General features: G+C 40.6%; 1 protein-coding gene across 3 annotated transcripts in view; it reads right to left on the bottom strand.

The window, feature by feature from the left end:
* Positions 1–586: 586 nt before the first annotated feature.
* Positions 587–26,297, bottom strand: part of KCNK2 (potassium two pore domain channel subfamily K member 2) — a 197,112-nt gene continuing 171,401 nt past the window's right edge. For all 3 annotated transcript variants that reach the window (XM_040446465.1, XM_040446467.1, XM_040446464.1), the window contains exon 7: positions 587–2,766. In XM_040446465.1, coding sequence (XP_040302399.1) covers positions 2,449–2,766 — 318 coding nt within the window. In that variant the 3' untranslated portion in view covers positions 587–2,448. The remainder of the gene's footprint in view (positions 2,767–26,297) is intronic.

The raw sequence follows: 26,297 nt of genomic DNA, 5'->3' as shown, positions 1-26,297 counted from the left end.
TTTCCCCAATTTTGAGGATAATGTCGGGAACGAGTTTTAAGCTATTTACTAAGCATCAAGGTGCATGGGGATGAATAAATAATATATTTATGTAAGACACTGATAAGGTATGTTCAAATATTTGGGGCATGAGGTTTAGAAATGTAGTTGGCAACTGCCTTCTTTAGGCTTCAACGCTGCCAGGATTTTTTATTGTTTTTTGTTTTGTTTTATTTTTTTCCTTAGAAAAAAATATTCAGGTGCCTGTTTTTGGCATTCAGATTAACTCAGTGTCAAGACAGGGTCTAACAGTGATAAAATAAGCTATTGATATGTCATGATTTAATAGAAACAATCTTGAATTTATATGCAATTTAAAATACCCTATTTCAAAAGTGCAATTTCAGGATGTTTACTTTCGATCAACAGTCACCAAGAAGAACATTCTGTATTTGCCAAGGGTAGTGATACTGCATCAGAAATATTTCTTGAATATTATGAATGAAGGAGCCACAGAAAACTCAGCATGAAAAGTGACGTCCTGGAGTTCTACTCAGCTAGAATCCCTTCTGCATTCTCAGCAGCAAGCAGGACACTCAGAAAATGCTGACTTTAATTACAAACTTTATTTGTCAATACAATTCACAGTTTATACATGGTGCATTCCACCATATGAACTTTCAGAACAGTTATTGAGGAGATGAGTGTAGCTTTCTTTCTAAAAGAGCCTGACTTTCTAAAATTTTGGTTAGAATTTTTTAAGTTTATAAAAGTACCTTCAACAAGTTTACATAATATTTACATGTCTAGCTTAAATTTAAATTTTGGAAAATAAGCATCTATTTAGATGTTTTTTTTTTTAAAGATCCTGTTTATTTTTTAAGACCCTAATCTGAATGCTACTTATTCAGATATTTCCACCACTGTCACTCCCCAGAATAAAAGAAATGTTTTGTAATTGTATTTGGGGAAATCATCTTTCTGCATTTTAAAAATTATATATACAATGTACAGCAGATCTAAGTATGAAAATAAACGAGAGTAGCAATCTACTAGGTGCCTGTAATGAGTTTTTTTCTGAATCTTGGAAACATCCAAAGAGTTACAGGATATAAAATTCAACTAAAAAGGGTTATCAGCATTTTCTATCTAAAAAAAAAAAAGCTCCCAAGATTTAAATTGTGCTATAACAGCTTTTCTCTAATGTCAAAGATGAATTATGCCTGCAATCTGCATTTTTTTCCATGTGCAAATATATCACAGTGATCCCAGTTTCTACTTCTCCTCTCAAACTCAGTCGCAGCTCCAGAGGGACACCCACACAAGGCTATAGGCTGTGCCCAACTCCAGCTACAGCGTCACCTCCCCTGTCTGGCGAAAGTCACCCAGGGAAAGAAAATCGTGTAAGCCTTCCACGTCAAAAAGCAAATAGGTGCTGGCAGTCTAATGTTTATTAGCAAATGCCTCGTAACACATTATCGTGCTATCTTCTTTCACACCAATTGTCTTAAATCACCTCCAATACTAGCCATGTCTGACAGCTTTCTCCTATCAGATCATATATATATATATATATTTTTTTCTTCCACCTTTAAAAAATGTAGTTATTAAATGATAAATTCCAAATACTGCCAGGAAAAAAAGGGACTGTTTGGAGCCGCCAATTTTACCGGCCTGGAAATAATTACACTGTGTATATGTACCACTGGTACCTGAGTCAAATAAATACTCAGAGGGACCATCTGTGCACCTCATTTCTTTGCAGTGCCTTTAATGCTAGAATTTCTGAGTGTTGCTTCAATGTCCATCTAATGTGGCATCTACTCCTTCTTCGGGCATCATCACTTCATTTTACACACTGTTTCCAGCAAGGTATGGTATTCAAACGGGAGTTGTGGGATAAAGGGCTGCAGAGGTGAGCCTAGGGGTAGGGCGGGGAAGGAGAAACCATACATTAGCTAGAGGGGTTCTGTTTCTTCGTAAGATAAGGCACTGACAGAAAATTTCTTAGGTAAAAGGCTGCATAAGAATCTCTTGCCATTTACAAAAAGAAATGTTGTCATCCATAAATGGTCCATATCTAGGCTCAGTTAGGTAGACCCTGAAAAGTTAAGGACTGATCCCTCAAAGCTACATTATTACCAGAAACAATTATAATTCATTCTGAGGCCTTATGGCACATTAGGAAAAGAGGGAGGAAAACAGTCTGGGCACAGAAAGGCATCAGACATTGCTTGTTTTATTCCACTTGTCAAAGAACGTGGACCGTTCAACAAGCGTCATCAAAAAGATAGTGCTGGCTCAGGATTCCAAATTCTCTTGATGGTTGATGACCATGATGGGTGTTATGTATTTTGTTTCCCCCTTTGGAGCTCATGCACAATTTAAAAAATGCTACCAGCAACAGTCATTAAAGAGCATACAGAAGTCCTCACCTATGGCTACGCCTAAGGCTCTTCAAAGAGAGGGCTATTTAATGTTCTCGATCACCGCAATCTCCTCGCCTGCACAGTGGGGCGTCAATCCGTTCAAATAGATACTCTCAGTTTTCAGTAAGGGAGGCAGGACGTCCCTCTCGCTGGCCAGGTGATTCACGGACAGGGTCCTCCTGCACGGGGTCAGCTCTTGGTTGTGGTTCCCGGCGAGTTCCGCCGACAGCTTCCGCTTAATGGAGGTGGCGCGCTGGAACTTGTCGTAGATCTCCACGCTCAGGCGCCTCCTGGTCTCCTTGAACTCGGCAGTGACGTTTGCCGTCCACTCAGCGGCGTGGGCTCTGAACTCTCCCACCTGGAGCACGCACGCGGAGAAAACACAGAGAGACACCAACACGACAGTCAGCATTTTGTGTGCCTTCTCTCTCGAGCGTTTTATTGTGTTTTAAAAAGGAGATCGGAACCTTTTGAAATACCGGAGGTCTGAGGATTGGTGTGATTACGCACGCGGTGCAGCGTGAGGCTCCTTTTGACATAGATACGGCTCTACAAATTAATCCGTGAACTTAAACCCTCGAAACCGAATTGTATTAGAGGTGCTAGATGTGCCTCTGTCACTGAAGCTTCTGCAGCTGTAAAAAGGCAATCTCTAACTTTTTGAGACGCTGTGGGTTATGTTTTCATCTGTAATTTCCAGAAGTATTTGAACATAGGAAAGGCAGACACCGGTAGGAGCAGCAAGACCGAGTAAAAGCCCAGAATGTGAACCCCGGTGACCTGGTTGGTGCCGGTAGCGATGCTGTGTTTGCTCGGGATGCAAACACAGGTTTGAGAGGGCGGAAGTGGTGTGTGCAAGAACTTTGTGTCCAGCCCCACACTGGCGTCATCTGGGAATTCTCTGTTTACTAAATGAGCAGTAAAATATTTTGTTTCTGCTTTCAGGGAAAGCAAAGGAAGGAGAGCTGGCAAGCCCACTTTGAGGCCCATTTGCAGACTAAGTCCAAGGCCTAGTTTCTGAATGAACGTTTGCGGAATTGGGGAAGTTACTCAACCCATCCCAGCCGCCGCTTACTCGGGGGTAGGACACGCATCTTCAGGGCACAACCGTCTTCTCTGTATACTGACTGTACTTACTTCCTCCCCCATTCTGATTGTCATTAATGTTTTTACAGAAATGGCCTTACATGAGACACATTGTTTTGCAAATGGCTTTTTTCCCCCACTTAACCAATTTTAGTCATTTGGTCCTAATAGTATCCATTAGTGCTGCCTCACAGTTTGTATCAGCTGATAAAAACAGAGGGGGAGGGGGATGACAACCTCCGGGTCCTGTTCTGTCGCTCACGTTCTGTGTGTCCACAGGCAAGCGATTTTTACCTTTTTTGAACTTCAGGTTCCTTATCTATAAAATAAGGGTAATAATGGTTTCATAGGAGAGATAAGTGATGTGCGTGTGTCTCCTTAAAATATAAAGGACTACAAAATTACTAACTATGACAGTGAGGCTGGTGATGATGTGGCTTGCCAGGGGTACTTTGAGAGCTTAAAGCAGAATACCAGAAACAGATTGAAAAAATGGGACATTTCTCCCTGGAATGTAATTCACAGTTTCTAAGCATCTAGTGGAGACGTGGTCTGAGGTCTCTTGGCAGGTCTCCCCAGAAATGCAACGGATTACCTAACCCTGGGTTACATGGAACTTTAAGCCATGAGGCGCTTTGGACATGTTGAAGACATATGTAAACGATACTGCTGAACCGTCGTCCTGGTCAGATGCACTGGGTGATGTACTTCATTAGTCAAAGGAAGGCTAAGGCAAGAGAGTGATTATGTTTATGTTCTGCTCATTTTTACAACTGGGATAAAATTTTAAAAACTAATGGTGAATTCAGTATAGAACTCAATAAACATTTACTCATAATAAAAAGGACTGTCACTATTAACGCGGGTCTATGTCATGGGATTGTGTAAAATTCTATATATATGTATAGTGCCTACTATGTGCTGGATGGTGCTCTTTCAAAAATGTTAACTTACTTCATCACCTTGAGGATGGTTCTTTCCCCCATTTGACAGAAGAAACTGAGGCTAGAGAGGTAAGACACACAGTAAATATGTGCTGAAGCCAGAATTCAAACTTGGAGGCCTAGCTCCACCATATTATTCTGCCTTGCCAGTAAAATATATATATTTTTTAATTTTTGTAATGTTTATTTATTTTTGAGAGAGAGACAGAGTGTGAGTGGGGGAGGGGCAGAGAGAGAAGGAGACACAGAATCCGAAGCAGGCTCCAGGCTCTGAGCTGTCAGCACAGAGCCCGACGCGGGGCTTGAACTCCTGAACTACTAGATCGTGACCTGAGCTGAAGTTGGACACTTAACTGACTGAGCCACCCAGGTGCCCTGCCAGTAAAATCTTATTAATTCTAAGGACTAAACGTCTTTTGGAGGAGCATCAGGCAAATTCACATCGTATGGAAATCTATTCCATTGGCAGTTTATATATTAGGGTGAGGATAGTCTGTCACGGTTTCCTAAAGACACTGGAAGAATAAAAGTTTTTCCAGTTCCCGCTCTAGGGCTACTTATGTAAACCAACAGTGGTATCTGTTTCCTCTCTACTGTGCCCTGATTTTTCTATTATTCTTCACGATACTGGACTTGAGGAATGTAGCCACTCAAACTCAAAACTTGAAAGTAAGGAGGAAGAAAAAGAGAAAAATAAAAGAGAGTCCCTCAGAAACCAAACCAAGGCCATCAAAATAATTAGTTATTCCTGTTTCTTAAAAAAATATCCTGACCTTACAGAATTGTCTATAGCAATATAGTCATTATTGATCAAATAATAGTATCCTATAGTCCCGTTTCTGTTAATAAGGATGAAACTGTATATTGAAACTCTGAAGGTGCTCTTTTGTTTCCAAAGAAATTAGAATGTCACATTTATATAGGTAAAATTTTTCTTGATTGAAATGTTAATGCTTGTGGTGTTCTGGAGAATTACAATGAATCCTTATGCACGAAAACATTTTTTGTCTCATTGGATTTTTATAAAAATCTTTCAATCACTTAATCAAATAGTATCTCATCTGCCTAAAACTAAGCAGTCTACACTACTTAGTAACGAAGCAGAGGACCCAAAACGAGCAAAAATAGCTCCTAAAGGATCACAGTGAATGTTCCTGCAGCTTAGGCACTTGACTCAGAGAAGAGGTCTCCCCCCAGATTCCATGTGTCCCGGATTTGTAAACGGTGCTCACAGGCCATGTGATCTGATTTACAAGCAAAGGAAGAAAATGGAGTGCTACAGTCTCTTGCCCTCTGAACTCTAAGGGAACTGCTCTTACCCTTGTCACTAAATTTACAGTGGACCGTTCTTTGTCCCTGCTCTGCCTGATCTTCACCAAAGGGTTTTGCTGACTACTGCCTCCCTTCCAATCAATCTTTGGTCCTAGTTTCCAAATCAGCACCCTCTCAAGGTGTTGCTTTACCACGTAGGCTAATTCTTCTCAATCACCTTGGGGACTCACTTTCTTTTACCTTTTCCTTGACTATCTTTGTTCCCCAGAGTTCTAGTCTTCTCGTTTTCCCTGGATGATTGTCTCTTTCCAGTGGTTTCAATTACCATCTGCCTGCTGATGACTACCAAAATACCTATTTCCAGGTCTGATCCCTGACTGAATTCTGTATCCATACAACTTTCACTTTAGATGACGTCTCGGCATCTCAAACTCAGCCTATCTCCAAATGAAATCATTTAACTTCTCCAACCTGTTCTTAGTTAATTGCTTATCACAGTGAACAGTACCATTAACCACTGCATTTCCCAGGCTGAAATTCAATATAATCCTTTGTTCTTCCTCTCACTCAATCTTCTGTCAAATCAGCCTTGAGTTTTCCCAATTTCCCTCTTTTTCTCTCAATTCCTTTCACTTCTCTCTATTCCTGTTGTCAAAACTGTGGTCCTGTCTACCGTTTTGGCCCATCTGTATTGCTTCAGCAGCCTCCTAACCAGTCTTGCTGACTTACGTCCACCTCTCTCAAATGCATTATCCACACAGCAGTTACAGCGAGTTCCCTTTAATAAACACGAACCGATCAGGTACTTTCCCTTGTATAAAACCATTCAATTGATTCCTGCTTCACTTAGGAGAAAGTCCAAACTCTTTCAAGTGGCTCATATGTTCTAGGGTCTACCTATTTCGGCCTCAATTCTAACCATCATCCTTCTCAAAGTCTATTCTTAGGGGCCATCTTGAACATTTATTTCCTCAAACACACCACTCATTCTTTTGCCTTTATTCATTCACTGGTTATTATTCTCTCTGTTCAGAGTAGTGTTCCCAAGTCCTTCTCTAGTGCCTAGTGCATTTCCTACTCATCCTAAACTAGTCACCCTAGACTGCTTCCCGGAGCCATTCCCTGACCTCCCCCGCCCCGCCCCCAGACTACATCAGGGTCATTACAGCAGTCTGTACTTCCCTAGCATTACTCTCATCACAATGTATTACAACTATTAGTTTCATTGCTCTCTTGACTTCATGGTGAGGAAAAGATATGTCTGCTGTAGCCTATTCAGGTTTCCCAGAACACAGAAGAGTGTAGATAGTGGGGATTTAGTAAGGGTTTCTTGGACAAATGAATGGATGAATGGCAGACCAATCAGTCATGTTTGGAAACCAAGCTCCAATAAGAAGAGTGTGCCTCCTGGTTGACTCTGATGGGATAATCCTGTTCCTTTCAGGAGAAAGATACAGCCAGGTCTATTCATAGTAAACGTTCAAAGTATGTGTCCTCAAACTTTTTAGACTTTGTAGAGTCTCTTCACCATTCTAAGAATGGTTCTCAAAGTGAAGAACATCATTTAAATAAAAACCCCTTTAAATCAGAGTAAAAATCAGAATTCACCATTTTGTGTGCCAATACCTGACTAGGCTATCCCAGAACCTGGCTGCAACATCATTATGTATATAACATTTAAAGTTAAAGAAGGGTTAGTGCTTTTGTTTTGGAAGAATCACCAATATCTTCGTCTGCCACTATGAACACTTGCTAAGCATCTAATAGCTTTTCAGGGTAGCAAAGTCTCATGATTACAGAGGTCCAGTATTTGCCTCTTCAGTAGTGGCTCCAAGCCCTAGAATCTTCAGGTTCTCTAAAGTATCTGAAATAATACCAAGGAGGCCCTTGATATGGTAGCAACATAATTTAAAACCAAGCACTTGCCATATTTCAACTTCTTTCAGGGCAATTTACCTAAATCACATAAGATTGACAGGGTGGCCTAAGAAAGATGAAAGTTCACGACTTTAGAAACTTGCAATTTATGGGGGCGCCTGGGTGGCTCAGTCGGTTAAGCGGCCGACTTCGGCTCAGGTCATGATCTCGCGGTCCGTGAGTTCGAGCCCCGCGTCGGGCACTGTGCTGACGGCTCGGAGCCTGGGGCCTGTTTTGGATTCTGTGTCTCCCTCTCTCTGACCCTCTCCTGTTCATGCTCTGTCTCTGTCTCAAAAATAAATAAAAGTTAAAAAAAAAAAAAAGAAACTTGCAATTTATGAAGTTCACAGGAAGCTCATTTGTAATCATAAGGAGTATTTATCACTCCATTGACTCTAAATCAACCACCGACATGGCAGATTCTTTGAGGGTAAAGATCACTGGCCAATTTCTTATCAAGCTCACCCTTTCTTCCCCCTTCACATTGCAGCTTCTGGGACAATGCTTCGAATAGAGTAATTTAAAGTTTAGTTTTCTCAATCTAGATGGTAAGCTTAATGACAGAAACTATGCATCCTATTTATTTCTTCTTCTCATAAAAGTGCCCAACATGGTAATTTGAACAAACTAGACTCCTGGATGCTTTCTGACCGACTAGTGAGAAATCTGTGGCTGTTGACTGACACAGCTCTCTTCCTGAATACAGACACTCTCAGGGACTCGCCTATGAAGCTGCTATTTGCATAAGTTCCAGATCAGTGTGTGTTGGTACAGCCTGAAGAGAAAGCAATTTATAAATCAATTTTACTAATCACTAAAATGTTCATATCCTTTGATGAAAGTCAATTCATAGAAATTTATCCTGGACAAGAATTTTTGCCAAAGGGAAAAAATACTATACTTTGAATTGCACAATAATATTGAGATTAGTAAAGGTCATTTAAGAAGCCAGTGTTCATGAGAAGTCCTCAGCTTTAGAAACTATTTTCTCTTATTATGTTGTGTTGAGTAAAGTGATGAAGAAAGTAAAATTATGTCTCTATTTTGATTACAACTATGTAGAATAATGAATGTATATAGGCAAGGGTAGTAGAAACAACAGTATGTAAAAATGGCAACTGTAGATTTCAACAGTCACATATTGAATGCTTATTATGAAACAGATCCTGGGCTTACTGCTGACTTTCTTGAGTTGCAGAAAGTTTTGAGTAGTTTTTTTTTTTTTCCTTTTAAATCTCCCCTTACTGATGTTATAGTACTACCTGTGTAGATTCAGTGTCTAGCATACCCAGCCCTGAAAAAAGCTTGTGAGGGCAGAGTTCTCTATGGAATGCTTTTTATTTGCTCAACACATGTACCAGAATTGGATTGCAGTTGCCACTGGGAGTTTTTCTCAGCCAGACATCAAAGAAAAAAAATATACCTTGCAGGAATCTTTAAAGTTACAAAGAAAAAAATGCCTGAGAATCAGTAAGATGTAAAGGCAGCCTCCAGAAGGGGAGAAAATATTTGCCAACCCTATTATCTGATAAGAGGTTAATATCCAAAATATATAAAGAACTCCTACAACTCAATAGCAAAAAAACAAGCAATCTGATGAAAATAATAGGCAGAGGATCTGAATAGACATTTTTCCAAAGAAGATACACAGAGCCCCAGCACGTACATGAGGTGTTCAACATCACCCATCATCAGGGAAATGCAATTCAAAACCACCACGAGATATCCCCTCACACCTGTTAGAACAGCGAGTATAAAAAAGAAGTAACAAGCTTTGGCCAGGATGTGGAGAAAAGGCAACCCTTGTGCACTGTTGGTGGGACTGCAAATTGCTGCAACCACTCTGAAAAATAGTATGTGGGTTCCTCAAAAAATTAAAAATAGAACTAGCATATGATACAGCAATTCCACTTCTCAGCATTTATCCAAAGAAAATGAAACCACTTGCTCAAAAAGATATACGCACCCTCATGTTCACTGCAGTATTATTTGCAAGAGCCAAGACATGGAAACAACCTAAGTGTCCATCGATGGATGAATGGATAAAGAAACTGTGGTGTATATATAAATATATTCAGTCATAAAAAATGAGATCTTGCCATATGCAACAACATAGATGGAACTTGAAGGCATTATGCTAAGTGAAATAAGTCAGAGGAAGACAAATATCATATAATCATATGATCTCATTCACATGTGGAATCTTACACACACACACACCCCAAGCTCACAGATAACAGAAGAGACTGGTGGTTTCCATAGGCAGGAATAGCAGGGTGGGCAAAATGGGTGAAAGGAGTTTAAATGTACAAACTTCCAGTTATAAATAAGTCATGGGGATATAATGTACAGCATGGCAACTATAATTAATAACACCATACTGCATATTTGAAAGTTGCTAAGAGAGTAGATCTTAAGAGTTCTCACCAATAAGATTAAAAAATTCTGTAACTATGTATGGTGATGGACTGGTGGTGATCATTTTGCAATATATACAAATACTGAATCGTTATTTAGTATACACGAAAGTAATGTCATGTTGTATGTTAATTATACCTCAAATAAAGAAATTAAAAAATAAAATATTCTTAAAAAGACGGAGAATGTTTGAATCACTACTTCTGAATCTTTACCTTGTTTACTAAAGTATAATCCATTACACTTTACATCTAGGTGTGATGACTTTCATATTTATTAGTGATTTCACTTCTGAAAGTTTCCTTGTCTCTACCCCAGGTCAGTCTTCACCAGAATAGTCTTTCCTGGTAACAGAAAGTGTAATGACCTAAAGAGAATGGTCAGTGTTCTAAGTTTGAAAATTTTTTTTTTTAAATTTCAGGTCTTTTAAATGTTTGGTCTTTATCAACTGCATTTCTAAGGTTATTTTCCTTCAAGCAACTCTGCAAAATACCAGCTACATTTTTTTTTATTTTATTTTTTTTATTTTTTCAAGAGAGTAAAGCTGATTCGTGAGGAGCAGTAATGCCTTATACTTTCTTTTCCCTTCTGCTCTGTGTCTGAGCCATGCTTCTGTGACAGGAAGACACAATCCTAGCCTGACTTTTGATAAGAGAATAGATTCCAGGGTGCAGGTGTCCTCTCAACAAGGCAAAAGTCACTGTCTCTTCATCGGCTGGGGTTCCCTGAAAAATTGCTGTTGAATATTAACTAATATGCAAGGGGTCCTACAATTTCATTTTTTAAAAATGTTTATTTATTTTGAGAAGGGGGGAGGAGCAGAGAGAGGAAGAGAGAGAAACCCGTGCAGGCTCTGTGCTGTCAGCACGGGGGGCTCTATAATTTTAAACCATGCTGTTCATGAGTCCTGTTTTTTTTTTTATAAAATTCAACAATCACCATGGGGTTAAATCTTATTTCATTTTAATCTGCTGCTTAATTTATCAAATGAACTTGTGAAATCCCTCCAATTTAGAATAATTCTAACCTGAATTATTTATTTACCTTAACTCTCTATTTCACTTTGACCGAACAAGTCTTTAGCCCTTCCATACATTTCCATTCAGCTGGAAAACCTAGCGTTCTCTGCTTTAGCTTTTCACCCAGAATCATAACTATCCTACTTTCCCACCGACCCATTAGCTTTGAAATTCTACAGCATCCTTTATAGAGTTTTTGGTTTTCAGATCATTAATAGTAATAAAAAGTTGCTCATGTTCTAAATTGTCCATTTCCAAAGATTGAATATCTCAGCGACATTTTTTCCCCCAATTACTTGCAGGCAGCTGCTCTAGAGTGGAGATTTGTGGTACAATTTGGAAAGTCGGCAACAGTGGCTCCACTAGTCCTCTGTGTTAAGGTAGCAATTCAAATTTCCTTTCCTTCACATCGCTTTCCACCAGTCACTTCCCTTGAATGACTCCCTTCCAGTCTCAGGTCATGAACAAGGCCAATTTTTGCAGTTCTACAATCTTTGCTAGTTTCTCCCTACAGACCTTACCCTACCTTATCTCTATTTTCTATTCTAATTGGTTTTTTCTTTCCATGTGTGCTCAATTAACTATGAATAATAATCACTCATTATAGGTAAGCCAGTCCCTTTCATAGAGTCATAACTAGATGAGGAATTTCTATCTGAAACTCTGTAAGGTTCTTGTAAGTTTTTTTTCCAATTAACAAAAGCCAACTCAACTACTGGATAATACTTGGAAGAACTTCAACTTTTCTTAAAAAAAACATTTTTTAGGGGCGCCTGGGTGGCTCCGTCAGTGAAGCGTCCTACTCTTGGTTTCAGCTCAGGCCATGATCTCATAGTTTGTAAGACTGAGTCTCCTATCAGGCTCTGAAGGTGCGGAGGCTGCTTGGGATTTTCTCTTTCTCCCTGTGTCTCTATCCCTCCTGCTCTCACACTCTCTCAAAATAAACTAAAAACCCCCAACATTTTTTAATGTGCAGATCTAACCATTGATTTTTTAAAAGTTTTGCTTAAGTTTCAGTTAATCCACATAGAGTGTAGTGTTCGTTTAGGTGTACAATATAGTGATTCAACACCTCCATACAACACCCAGTGCTCATCACAAGTGCCCTCCTTCATCTCCATCACCTATTTCACACCCCTCCTCCCCCCGGGAACCATCAGTTTGTTCTCTATAGTTAAGTCTGTTTCCCGGTTTGTCTCTCCCTGTCTCTTTTCTTTTTCCCTTGTTCATTGGTTTTGTTTCTTAAATTCCACATGAGTGAAATCATATGGTATTTCTCTTTCTCTGACTTACTTCACTTAGCGTAATACTCTCGCTCCATCACGTCGTTGCAAGTGGCAAGATTTCATTCTTTTTTATGGCTAATATTCAGTTGTACTGCTTTGACATGGTAGGGTAACATGGCCAGAGACCTTTCTCCCTGAAGGATGGCTTCCAAAGAATCTAAAGCCAAGTTGAGCATTTAGGATTTAATGGCCATTTTGTCATCTTCACCAGGAATAAGACTAAAGAGGTTTTTCTTGTCTTTCTCCAATGCATTTTCCTGCTCTTTGACAGTGGGATGTTAATTTCTTTTTCTCAGTGTTCAAACAATATATCTTAAAGACATGAGGGAAATTAAAAACTAAAAGCAAGTAGCTGAGTTGAAAATTTTCTTCTGGTTAAATTTGTGAAAAAAATTTAAAATTACTTTGCATTCCAATTTCAGAGGTTGCCTAGCCTGTAATTCTTGACAGTTATTATTAATTCATTTTCTGAAGTATTGACATTTCATCGTATTGTTGAACTGCACTGTTAAAAAGACCAAAGTAGTCTCTTTACCAACCAGGGTAAAACAAACAAATACAACTGAAAGGATTACTAAGTGTCACGTTATCTTCACGGAATGGCACATGATGTTTTTCTCTGGTTTTCAGTAAAGTATATGTAATATTCATAATGCCTCTTTAATATAAACTACTTTTTTTAGTTAGCAATTTCACCAGTTCTTTTTTTAAAAAAATTAATGTTTATTTTTGAGAGAGAGAGGAAGGGAGAGAAAAAGAAAGAATGAGTGGCGGAAGGGCAGAGAGAGAGGGAGACACAGAATCTGAGGCAGGCTCCAGGCTCTGAGCTGTCAGCACAGAGCCCGATGCAAGGCTTGAACCCACGAACCGTGAGATCATGAACTGAGCCTAAGTTGGATGCTTAACCGACTGAGCCACCCAGGTGCCCTTCTCCAATTCCTTTTTTTTTTTTTTTTAATTTTTTTTTTCAACGTTTTTTATTTATTTTTGGGACAGAGAGAGACAGAGCATGAACGGGGGAGGGGCAGAGAGAGAGGGAGACACAGAATCGGAAACAGGCTCCAGGCTCTGAGGGGTCAGCACAGAGCCCGACACGGGGCTCGAACTCACGGACCGCGAGATCATGACCTGAGCCAAAGTCGGCCGCTTAACCGACTGAGCCACCCAGGCGCCCCAAGATAGGGATATTAAAATTCATGAAACAATATAAAATAATTTATGTACTTTTTTCCAAAATATCACACACTCACGACTCAATTAGCTAGATATTTGTCTGTCACTACAATGTAGAAACTCTGTGATGGGGTGGGGGTGATGGTGGGGAATCCTGTATTTGTTGTTTTCTTAAAGGTATCTCGCTGTGTGAAAAATAACCAGTCAAAAGTAAAAACTGAATGAAGGGGTGATGGAACTTTATAAGCATTTGCCACAAAATCAACTCATTACATGCTTAATAAAATAAAAGCATTGACTGAGGTTTTCAAAACTCTTTCAAGAAACCTGGATTTAAGAGTAGCTTCCTTATAACAAAAGGAATTTCATATAGAAATACAAGACCTGTCCACTAAAAAAATGTTTTTGCTTCCTTTCATCTTTTGTTTTCCTTATTATTATTATTTTTTTTTTAATTTAATGTTTATTTATCTTTGAGAGAGAGACAGAGTGAGAGTGGGAGAGGGGCAGAGAGAGAAGACACAGAATCCAATACAGGCTCCAGGCTCTGAGCTGTCAGCATGGGGCTTGAACTCCCAAACCACGAGATCATGACCTGAGCCAAGGTCAGACGCTTAACCCACTGAGCCACCCTGGTGGCTTCCCTTCTTAAGCAGCTCAGCCCTCCAGGAATTAGGGGAAGCAGACTAGGGAGCCGGCAGGGTGGTGGCATTGGGGAAGGGAGCCACAGCGCCTTAGTAGCATGTCAGAGTTAGATCGGCATGAAGGGAGCACCTGCACAAGGGTGGCAGCCAGATATGGGGTGTCAGAGCCAAAGAGGGATGGAGGGCACAACCCACACAAGGGAGGCCCAGATATAGTGCTGGAGACCAAGCAGGGTGGGGAGGGCACTCCTGAAGGGTTGGGGGTGGGACAGCAGACAGAATAATGAAGAGGTGAGGATTTCACTGTAGAGAAAGGAATTACAAATATAAAAAAGCAGAAAATTAGAACGACCTCTTATGTCAGATTGGAACTGGGGTGTCATTTTTTTCTGCAATTATTTTTAATTTAGGTATAACTGACATATGGTTATATTAATTTCGGGTGTACAATGTAATGATTTGATATTTGTATATATTGCAAAATGATCACCATAGTCCAATTAACATCCTCATGGTTTTCAAGATGCACAGATAGATATAGAATAGATAGAGGGGCACCTTGGTGGCTCAGTCGGTTAAGCGTCCGACTTCGGCTCAGGTCACGATCTCACAGTTTGTGAGTTCAAGCCTCGCATCAGGCTCTGTGCTGACAGCTTGGAGACTGGAGCCGCTTCAGATTCTGTGTCTCCCTCTCTCTCTGCCCCTCCCCCATTCATGCTCTGTCTCTGTCTCTGTCTCTCTCTCAAAAATAAACATTAAAAAATTTAAAAAAGCTAAAATATGTGTATGCATGAATATATAATGTCTTCTTTAGCTCTGTCTATTCAGAGTGCCTGGAAACAGTAACAACGCCATTAAAAGCATCCAAATCTCTATTTCTAAATGTCATTACCCACTAAAAGAAACCATGGTTCCTTGGAGAAATGAATGATTCTGAGGCCATGGCAGAGAAGTTTTAAGCCAACTCTAGGACGTATTATTGTGCCAGAAAGTAAAGAATTACTCAAAGGATAACGGAGATTCACCCAAAGACACAGAAGACAGCTTGCAGGGGCTACTGCTGGCCAAGTCTGGGACTACTTGGGGGTCAAAATACATGATGTTTGTAACAGGTGATAGCTCATGGATTACAGCAGCTTCACATAAACGCATAGAAACATAGATACATACATAAAGAAGAGTTTGAGGATGAAAGGGACAACCATAAAATCTCAAAGTACTTCCCCATATGTATTAATTACACAGGGAGAGGAATAATTATATAGCGGAGAAGCATGGCAGACACTGCTTTCTGTGATCTTGGTTAACATCCGAAAAATGGGACAATCAAAATTGTGTGGAGTGAGGGTGGAGTGAGAAGAGCTTGTTCATGTGCTATTTAGATTTATACTGGGTATCAATTACTGTAATACTTATATTTCACTGGTGTACTTTACAAAATATATCATAGTTGTAGTTGAAAGTCAGTGTTTAAGTTCACTGACAATTATATCCTTTAAAATTATTCAACGCAAGGGGCGCCTGGGTGGCGCAGTCAGTTGAGTGTCCGACTTCAGCCAGGTCACGATCTCGCGTGAGTTCGAGCCCCGCGTCGGGCTCTGGTCTGATGGCTCAGAGCCTGGAGCCTGTTTCCGATTCTGTGTCTCCCTCTCTCTCTGCCCCTCCCCCGTTCATGCTCTGTCTCTCTCTGTCCCAAAAATAAATAAATGTTGAAAAAAAAACAATTAAAAAAAATATGCATGGACAGACCTCACTTTTCAAAATCCTCTCAGGGAGTTCACACACACAGTGTGAGGACTACTGCTCTGAACCAATGCTTTGCAACCATGGTGTTGGCCAGCAATGGGCAAAGGTTTTCTCCTCCCACCCACACCCTTCTCCTCCTCCAAAGACACAAGTTGTGGCTCACTTATTTATTCTCCACATCACCTTTCCCTATTCCTCTATCCCAGAGTTTTATGAAAAGAATGTAAATATTTTGGTACTTTTAACATGATTGATTTAGGACGTGTTACCCAACCATGAGCTTCGGGGACTGCATGGAACTCTTGCAACTATACATACACTATGAGGATTTGTGCATTTAAAAAAAAACACAAGTTTATATTTGAGAGAGAGAGCACAAGCAGGGGAGAGGCAGAGAGAGAAAGAAACACACACAGAATCTGAAGCAAGCTCCAGGCTCTGAGCTGTCAGCACAGAGCCTGACATGGGGCTCGAACTCACAAACTGAGAGACTATGACCTAAGCCCAAGTTGGACGCTTAACCAACTGAGTCCCCCAGGCACCTCGATTTGTGCATTTTTTTTACTAGGGAAGGGAATCAGAGCTCTTTGCAAACTCTCAAAGAGTATGTGACCCAGAAAAGGTTATGAACCCCTGCTCTTTGAAGCAAATTCAACATTGATGTTTATAACAGTGGAAGACCACTCCTATGTTTCGTAGGTTTCATTTTGTGTACTGTTTTATCTCAACTGCTTAGCCCAGTATAGGCACATTGTAGACACTTAATAAATCTTTGTCAAATAAATATCGCAGGAGCCAAAGGAATTTGGGGATGTCACAAGGAGGTTGGCAGATAACAGAGAAAAGGATGGTAAAGAGTATTATGGGAGAATGCCGTAAATTTCAAACATGGAGCGTCATGATGCAAAGGCCCATTGGATTGTGTTGGGAGAAAAGCTACTGCCCTCATAGTGCTTACTGGGTGAGAGAGACAATAATTTCACAAATAAATACATAATTACAAATCACTATCAAGTGCAGTTAGGCCAAAGTAAGGAACATGATGAAAGCATATAAGGAGAAGGAATAATTAGACTGGATGGGTCGAATGGGTGTCTAGAGAGATACGATAATTGATCTGAGATCACAATGATCCCTGTAGTTAGCAAGGTGATGAGTGTGGAGAAGAGCGGTCAATGCCAGGGCAGAGCATGTGGGAAGGGAAGGGAGTGGAAGGGAAGGGAAGAAAGGGACACATGTGGAAAAGAGGACACGTGTGAAAAAGAGCTTGGTGCAGAGAACTGAAAGAAGGCCCATGTGGCTCAATTCTAACAAATCTATAAGATGAGGCTTTGAGAGATGGGCAGGGCCCAAATTATGCATGACCACAGAAGTCATGTTAATTCAAAGATGTTGAACTTATTCTCAGAGCAAAGCGGGACAATCGAAGAATTTGAAGCAGAGAATAACAACGTCAAGTTTGGGTTTTGGTTTCAATGTATACACCACATGTGTTGACAAAAATGTCCTGGGAACGAGGACAAATTAAGATTTCGACTTGTATTTATTTTTCTTAGGCTGCTACTAATATTTAATATTTTGAATGCCACAAGGGCTCTCACTTGGTCCCTGTGGGCCATGGAGGAATGATGAGGAAAGAGCAGGACTTCGATGATGAGCAGGTTGGCAGGGGCCCCCTCACTTCATTGTTGTCAGTGTATTCTGGTGTATTGGAATTTACAGGCTATGGGCTATCGGCAATGGGGTTATAAAATCAAAATCTTTACATTGTAGGATTTCTGTACTGCTAAGTAATAAGATGGGATGTAGCCATGAAAATCTTAGGCACTAACACACTGCTACCTCGCGGCATAACACTTAAAGATCACTTATGCATTTTTTTCTTAAAGTTTGATGAGCCACTCTGCGATGACAAATGTTTTCTGTAGTGAACTTAACTTTTTGTTAGTGAACTTTTTGTCAGTGAACTTTTTGTCAGTGAACTTAACTATATGGTAGTTAGTTTGAAACAAAAAACTCATCTACTCTGTCCCTTTAGGGGATACTAAGATATATATAAAATATAAAAAGATATAAATTAAAAAAAATTTTTTTTAAATGTTTATCCATCTTTGAGAGTGAGAGAGACAGAGAATGAGTGGGGGAGGGACAGAGAGAGAGAGAGGGAGGGAGACGCTGAATTCAACGCAGACTCCAGGCTCTGAGCTGTCAGCACAGAGCCCAACGTGGGGCTCTAACTCACGAACTGTGAGATGGTGGCCTGAGACGAAGTCAGATGCTCAACCGACTGAGCCACCCAGGTGCCCTAAAAATATAAAAAAATTTTTAATGTGTACAATGGAAGAAGAATTTTTTTTAGTAGGTGTTTGGAAATGTTATTGTTATATGTGTCCCCCCAAATAGGGTGCTAATTATCACATGTCTTAAAATTCTTGGGGCGCCTGGGTGGCGCAGTCGGTTAAGCGGCCGACTTCAACCAGGTCACGATCTCGCGGTCCGTGAGTTCGAGCCCCGCGTCAGGCTCTGGGCTGATGGCTCAGAGCCTGGAGCCTGTTTCTGATTCTGTGTCTCCCTCTCTCTCTGCCCCTCCCCCGTTCATGCTCTGTCTCTCTCTGTCCCAAAAATAAATAAACGTTGAAAAAAAAATTAAAAAAAAAAATTCTAGTAAGCTTGGAAGAAGGGTTTTTCAAACTGTTGAAGTCTCCCAAAGGGTTTCAGTGGATATTCAACACAGACTGACCTTAAAAATAACCATTTGACATCAGTACCGATGACCATTTCCTAGCTCAAGAAAGCCATTTGTACAATTTGTGAAATGATACTGAAAAATGAGTCCAGTGTTCCACAGGCAAAATAAAAAATGTACTTCTTTCATTTAGATCTATGTGAATTATCTTTTTCAGGCATGACCACCATTAAATCAAGAATTAAAATAAACTGCACTATGCAGTAGAATTAGGAATTACCCTAATGTGGAGTGTTAAATCCAGATCTGAGAAAGCATGGGAACATACAAATCGTACTGTTCTCATTATTAATAATTTTGAGTGAAAGCAAAAAGGTTTTTGTATTATCAGTAAACACAATGAAAATATTTTAAGGTGACTTCCTTTTCATCTTCTAACATTTCTACCTTTGCATGTGTTTTATGTTTTAATTAAAAATTTTTTTTAATTTATTCGTTTTGAGAGAGAGAGAGAGAGAGAGAGCTGGGAGGGACAGACAGAGAGAGAGGGAGAGAGAGAATCCCAAGCAGGTTCTGTACTGTTAGCACAGAACCTGACATGGGGCCTGAACTCACGAATCTACGAGATCATGACCCGAGCTGAAATCAAGAGTTGGATGCTTAACCGACTGAGCCACCCAGGCGCCCCAACATTTCTACCTTTGCATGTGTTTTAAGTATATGTGTAATATATTGGTACAGGAACACAGGAGTACACGTATGTAACTTATAAGTAAATGTGCATATGGTAGAGGCACATGCTCAATGTCTTTTGCAAATAATGACTCACGGTAAACCTTTTGGAGACCACTGGAGAGAGGAAATGTCTCACTGGGAGATGGAGAGGGAAGCCAGACACCTAGGTAGGGTGCTGCAGTTGAGGGGCATCAGGCAGGCTAATATGGTGGCTTTGGAGCTAGAGAGACAGCAGAGAAAAGCACTGATGTGTTTTGATGATACTGTCCCTAGAACTTGTGATGTATGAACTGCGGGGGCGAGGAGGAATAAAGTATCCAGGGGGATGAAACAGATTTTGGCATGAGCAAACGAACAGGTTTCAAGTGAGATTTACGGAGAACTGAAACATGAGAGAAGAAGGATATTTGGGGGAAGGGCATATCACAATCCCACGTGGGTCATGTGGAATTTGAGATGGTAAGTATGTAGTGAATGATAAAGTATCCCTTGGGCTGCAGCTTTTTCCACCATACTGGGGGGGATTCCAATCTGCATGTGAATGACTCACTGAGCACAACAGTCTCACTAAACTCTACCTCTACCATTCCCAGATCTATAACCTTTGCTGTAGGTCAGCGCCCATTCAAATATCCCTGTCCTGGACCTAACCTTTGCCCCAACTCCCATCTCTCTTGCTCTTTACTCTCTGACCCCCATTATTCTAAACTGTGATTCCTCTTTTTCCTGTTGTAGCTATTCCCCATGAAGCATCACTTCTATACTCTCCCAGCACCTCAAAATCCCCTCAACACTATTTGTTACATACTTTGATAGCCATGCATTCTACCGTGGCTACTGTTTTTAATCTATCACGTTTCCTATTAGACGGTGGTCACTGAAGCCTGAGACTGTGACTAACTGTGTCATCTTTCTCTCTCCAGACCCGATCTGTACCAGAAACACAGGGGCCTCCCCACAGAGCTTTAAAACACTAAACTGTGCAGAGAATATTAACTACTTTTTCTTTAAGCTATTTAACCTAAGTCTATCAAACTATGTAAATCACACACATCAATGCCCAAAACTCGGGGTCAGTTGGTAAACTAAAGGTGATTGTTTTAAAATGTAAAGCTATTAAATTAATTTCAAAGTCATGAAATGTAACAATATTGGCAATTTTATTCTAAGCAGTGCCAGATAGGTATTTTTTTCCTTTGGTGGTCAAAGGAAAAAGTTACGCTTCTGGGGCTAAACCAGTCTCTGATCAGGCACGTTACGGGAATCACTGTCAGTGCCAGTTACTGGTTTGCTGCTGGAGACTGGTACAGCGTGAAAAAAATGACAAAAAGTTGAGTAATAAAGAGGTGAGAAGAGAACAAGTCTTCATTTTGTTGTTCTTTTTTGGTGTTATTTTCAGAGGTTAATGCATTTATCTCTGAGTGTATTCTCTATCAGTTTTAAAACATCTTCCTCATATTTAAACAATGCAAAATGGAACGTGAGAGAAAATGTGTAGTATGGTCTAAGCAGAACCAAGATAGTTATGTTTCTAACTTCTTTTTCAAAAGGGAAATTTCTCTCATAGAGTAAACTCTCCTACGTACAATTGTATGGGTGTGGACGGCGGACATTTCGGGACGTCTTCAGAAATAACTGATGATCCATGTATAGATGTTCACGTCGACACATCAGACGAAAGGCAGAGGTAGCAACAGAAATATAAAACTCAAAGATATTCTCCAAAAATGGCTTCAGATAAGGGAAAGAGTAAGTAATTTACACATTTGTGTATTATGCAATACACACTGTGAATTTACACATTTATTTCACAGCCTTTGCGGTTTGCCTTTTACTCTTCACTGTTCTAACTCCTTGAAATGATACCGATTAAGGACACTAAATTTTTAGAAGTTAAAACCCAACCGATATCATTAGCGCAGAAGCAGCTTTGTTTGAAAACAGGTTACTGCCAGAGATTCTTAGTCTATATTCTGTAATTAGTCATAATCCAAACTCTGATCTTAGTCTATACACTTCAGATGCAGCCAGTGTGATCTGAGATGTGTTGTCAGTGTTAAACACAGAACCAGATATGGAAATTTTATCACAAAAAATGTAAAATATCTCATTCAGAAGTTTTACATTATTCCACATTCACATATCAAAGTGATACCAGTTTGAATACATTGGGTCAAATAAAATATATTACGAAAAATAATTTCGGGGAGCCTAGGTGGTCGCTTAGACGTCTGACTTGGTTTCAGCTCAGGTCATGATCTCATGATGCTTGAGTTTGAGCCTCACACCTGTCAGCGCAGAGCCTGCTTGGGGTTCTCCCTCTCCCTCTCTCTCTGCCTCTCCCCTGTGCTCTCTCTCAAATACACATGAAAAAAAATTAAGAAAAAAATTTCATTAAAAAAAAATTTTTTTTAGTGAGCTTGTTAGAAAATTTCAAGTTACATATGTGGCTTGCATTTGTGCTTTGCACACATTTCTATCGTATAGTCTGGTCCATGGAATTTCCTTTCATTGCCATCTTTAAACTGTATTACAAAGAATCATGCTTTTATTCTTTTTTAAAAAATTTTAGATAGAGAGAGAGAGAGAAAGAGAGAGCGCGCTTGAGTCGGGAGGGGGCAGAGGCCAAAAGATAGAATCTTAAGCAGTCTCGATGCTCACCTCGGAGCCTGGCATATGGGGCTCGATCCCACAACCCTGGGATCCTGACCTGAGTCAAAATCAAGAGTCAGACGCTCAACCGACTGAGCCACCAGATGCCTCGAGAATCATGCTTTTATTTGTAAATGAATGTGTAACACAAACATTTAGGATAAAAAAATAAAGGTGGTCGTGTAGTTTTGGAAAACTGCAAAACTAGAATTCTTCCTTCATTCTCTAACAAGTAAAGGAGCAGAGAGGGTCTAATAATGCAGCGTTCTCTGCACACGAAGCAAGTGTTCACAGCTGCCTTTCCCAAACCCGATCTAGCATTGCCAAATCAGCTCTACAGAAATGTGTTTGCTGTGCAGGACATGCTGTCTTAAAAGTATGACACTGTGTTTCAGTTAATGTGGCCAAACTGTAAAGCTGTTCCTTAAGAAACAGGAGGAAAAATGGGGCGCCTGGGTGGCTCAGTTGGTTGAGCGTCCAACTTCGGCTCAGATCATGATCTCGCAGCTCATGAGTTCGAGCTCCGCGTCAGGCTCTGTGCTGACGGTTCAGAGCCTGGAGCCTGCTTTGGATTCTGTGTCTCCCTCTCTCTCTGCCCTCCCTGACTCACTCTCTCTCTCTTGCTCTCTGTCTCAAAAATAAACATTAAAAAAATTTTAAAAATATATACAAAAAAGAAGCAGGAGGAAAAGACAGAAAATAAAAGGAGCGATGGAAATATTGTGACAGAAAGGCACAGCTCATCTCTCACCCCAGAAGAGTGCAGGGGCTTACCCGGAGTACTGTGCATACAGATCAGAAGTGCTGCACACTTGTCTCACCGGGTGTACCCACTGATGGCTTATGGATTTAGAATTTAGGGAAAAACAAGACCACTGAATGCAAGAATAAAACATAGGAAGGATCCACTGTGAAAGGAAAGTCACAAAGCTGTCATTTAATATCCCTTAAATGAACGTTCTAAAGAGTCTGTGGGAAGGCAGCATGATGGGTATGAATACTGATTGCTGGTGGCAGTCGGGGCCTTCCAAAGCGTCTACTCAGACCCCATAAAAAGTTAAGGAACTCTACCAAGAACCCGTTCTTTTCCACTGCTAATCTTGGGCAGGCTGACTTTCATCTACAACATTTAGGATATCACCTTATGCTTTAGAGAACACGATTTGACCCACTTTATCCATTTAATAGAGAGTTGTGTTATAATGCGTCTCTCTTATACCTTGGTCTGGTTATTTCATGAAGCCTGTATTACATCAAATGCTAAAAAGGCAAGGAATATTCAAGAAGGTGAGAAAAGGAAGGGGAAAAGCAATGACAAACCCAAATGCCTCTCCAGGCACCTTGCCAGCATTAGAGTTGATATTGACTAAGGAAACCTTGCTTCATTCCCACTCACATTAAATACTCAGGGAAGGTGGGGGTGGTTGGAGGGGTGGCGAGGTGGGGTGGAGTGGGAGGTGGGGGTTGGTGGTGGTGGAACTTTTTGCCTGGGTCTGATTTTAATGTCTTGCGGGATCATAACAAAGCTGTTGAAGGTTTAAACTACTCCCAAGTCCCCCTCTCACTAGCTTCTTTATCTTCCTTTCCTTCAGATGTAAAGTTGGTTGCCTGTGCATTTTAAATAATGGAGGGTGGCAACTTCCAGGAAAAGAGAAGAGGGAAGTAACCAATTCATTTTCCTTTAGTTTAAAAAAAATCTCTTCGGGGCGCCTGGGTGGCTCAGTCGGTTGGGCGACCGACTTCAGCTCAGGGCGTGATCTCGCGATTTGTAGATTCGAGCCCCGCGTTGGGCTCTATGCTGACAGCTCAGAGCCTGGAGCCTGCTTCAGATTCTGTGTCTCCCTCTCCTCCTTGTGCTCTGTCTCTCACTGTCTCTCAAAAATAAATAAACGTTAAAAAAAAAAAAATCTCTTCAAATTGTCATATTGTCCACCAGGGGACAAGCCATACATGTGGCTGCGTTGTGAGACAAAATGCCCACTACTTGAGAGCTTGAGTAAATGCAAGAATATCATGCCACCCATGGATGTCAAAAGTGGGCAAATGCGAAGTATCTGTAAGAGTAAGCAGGGTCAAAGAAGTGATGACATAGACACACACACCTAAGGTTGTTTCTGGCTCAGCTGGCAGTGAAAGTAAGACTCATGTAAAGACCCGCAAATCAACAACAGGAGAAATATGTCAAACATAGAATATTCGTCAATATTAAATTCCAGAACTTTGACATTTCCCCAGAAGTTTTGAAACACTTTTGAGTCATGTGCTTTCAACTTACAGAGCCTACACTTTGGTTCATAAGAAGCGAGGATTTATTTGGCGAGCTAGGGGTTCCAGAGGCCGCTTCAAATTTATATTTCGACACTTCCTCTATTTTAAGGAGGTATTATTTCATAAGATGCAGCTTTGCCATGTGACTATTGAATAATAGCCATCATTTATAATAATTCTGTAGCTTCCAACATTTGTAAAATTGGGGGGACTATTTTTAAGATGGAATCTGCTTATTTATATAAGAATCCTCTACCTTGCCCTTTTTCATTGAGCCTCCTACAAAAAACCCGCTAATGATGGCATCACTCGCGCTGCAACAAAAAGACTGCACGAAGCACATGAGCTTCCCAGTGGTCAAATGCAGGATAACACAACCTTTTCTATCTTGGATATAAAAGTGCATAAAGCATTTTTGAAGCCAGCATCCATCTCATCACTTCAGAAGAAAGAATGACCTCTAGAGGTCATATCACTCCAGGCATGGCTGCATTGGCCAAGGAACAAGTCAGAATGAACTAGCTTATAAGTAGTTAATTAGCACTACCATTAACATATAGTCACCAAATGCACCTGACGAAATCTCTAACATAAAGAATACAGACACTTTTTGGTTCCAAGTCTCTTGGGAAGGACCTCTGGGGGACCAGGCATAGTGACACCAGAACACCTGTGAGCATGACCTCCTGGGCCTCCAATTGATGGCATCCATCTTCTCAGAAGACCCCTGCCCCAAGTTTTGCCCTTAAAAATCCTCACATGCAAGCCATCAGGGAGTTTAGGACTTTTGAGCATTAGCGCCCTGTCTCCTGGGTTGTGGGACACCAATGAATAGTTTATCTTTCTTCACTGAAAATGCTTGGTGTCAGTCTTTATGGCGTGCTGCACATTAGGTGGACAAACTTATTTAGTCTGGTTAGATTTTCGTATTTAGATTGGCTTTAAACTACATGACACCGTAGGGTGCCTGGGGGGCTCAGTTGGTTAAGCATCCAACTTCGGCTCAGGTCATGATCTCGTGGTTCATGAGTTCGAGCCCTGCAGTCAGGCTCTGTGCTGACAACTCAGAGCCTGGAGCCTGCTTCGGATTCTGTGTCTCCCTCTCTCTCTGCCCCTCCCCCACTCACACTCTGTCTCTCTCTCTCAATAAATAAACATTAAAAAAAAGTTTTTTTTTTTAAAACTACATGTCATCTCAAAGCCAGGAACACTTTTCCTCCAGTCAAGCAGCCATTTCCAAATGTTTCTCTCTCAAATTATAAAAACTGTAAATATTTTATTTTCCATGTAGTCATTCATGAGGCACAAATATAAAATATATAATTTAGCATGTCAGTGCCAGAAATGGTATCAGTGTTTTGAGGATCTTTTAGTGTGTAATTTTTTTTCTTTTTTTCTTGCTTTCTACTTATTTATTTATTTATTTATTTATTATTTTAAAAAAAATTTTTTTTTCAACGTTTATTTATTTTTGGGACAGAGAGAGACAGAGCATGAACGGGGGAGGGGCAGAGAGAGAGGGAGACACAGAATCGGAAACAGGCTCCAGGCTCTGAGCCATCAGCCCAGAGCCTGACGCGGGGCTCGAACTCCCGGACCGCGAGATCGTGACCTGGCTGAAGTCGGACGCTTAACCGACTGCGACACCCAGGCGCCCCATCTTGCTTTCTACTTTTTTAAAAGTAGGATCCATGCCCAGCATGGAGCCCATTGTGGGGTTTGAACTCATGACTCTGAGATCAAGACCTGATCTGAGATCAAGAGTTGGATGCTTGACTGACTGAGCCACCCAGGCGCCCCCTAGTGTGTAAAATTATTGAGGGGAGAGGAAGTGGTACTACTTCTTTCCCAAAGCTGCTCATTCGGAATTCCCAAGCAGATGAAATAGAATCTCAGACACACCATTTCCAATCAAGAATATTCCTGTTAGTTCCAATGTGAGACGAAAACCTGTGCTATTTGAAATTAACAACTATTTTGAAGCCAGCATCTTCAGAAGTTTTCTAATTAAAAAAAAAAAAACAGTAGATTATTTCGCATCAT

Source organism: Herpailurus yagouaroundi, unplaced genomic scaffold, assembly GCF_014898765.1.
Source record: "Herpailurus yagouaroundi ecotype Mexico unplaced genomic scaffold, PumYag 195, whole genome shotgun sequence".
In the NCBI taxonomy this organism is placed as follows: Eukaryota; Metazoa; Chordata; class Mammalia; order Carnivora; family Felidae; genus Herpailurus; species Herpailurus yagouaroundi.
This window is presented reverse-complemented; position numbering and strand designations above follow the sequence as displayed.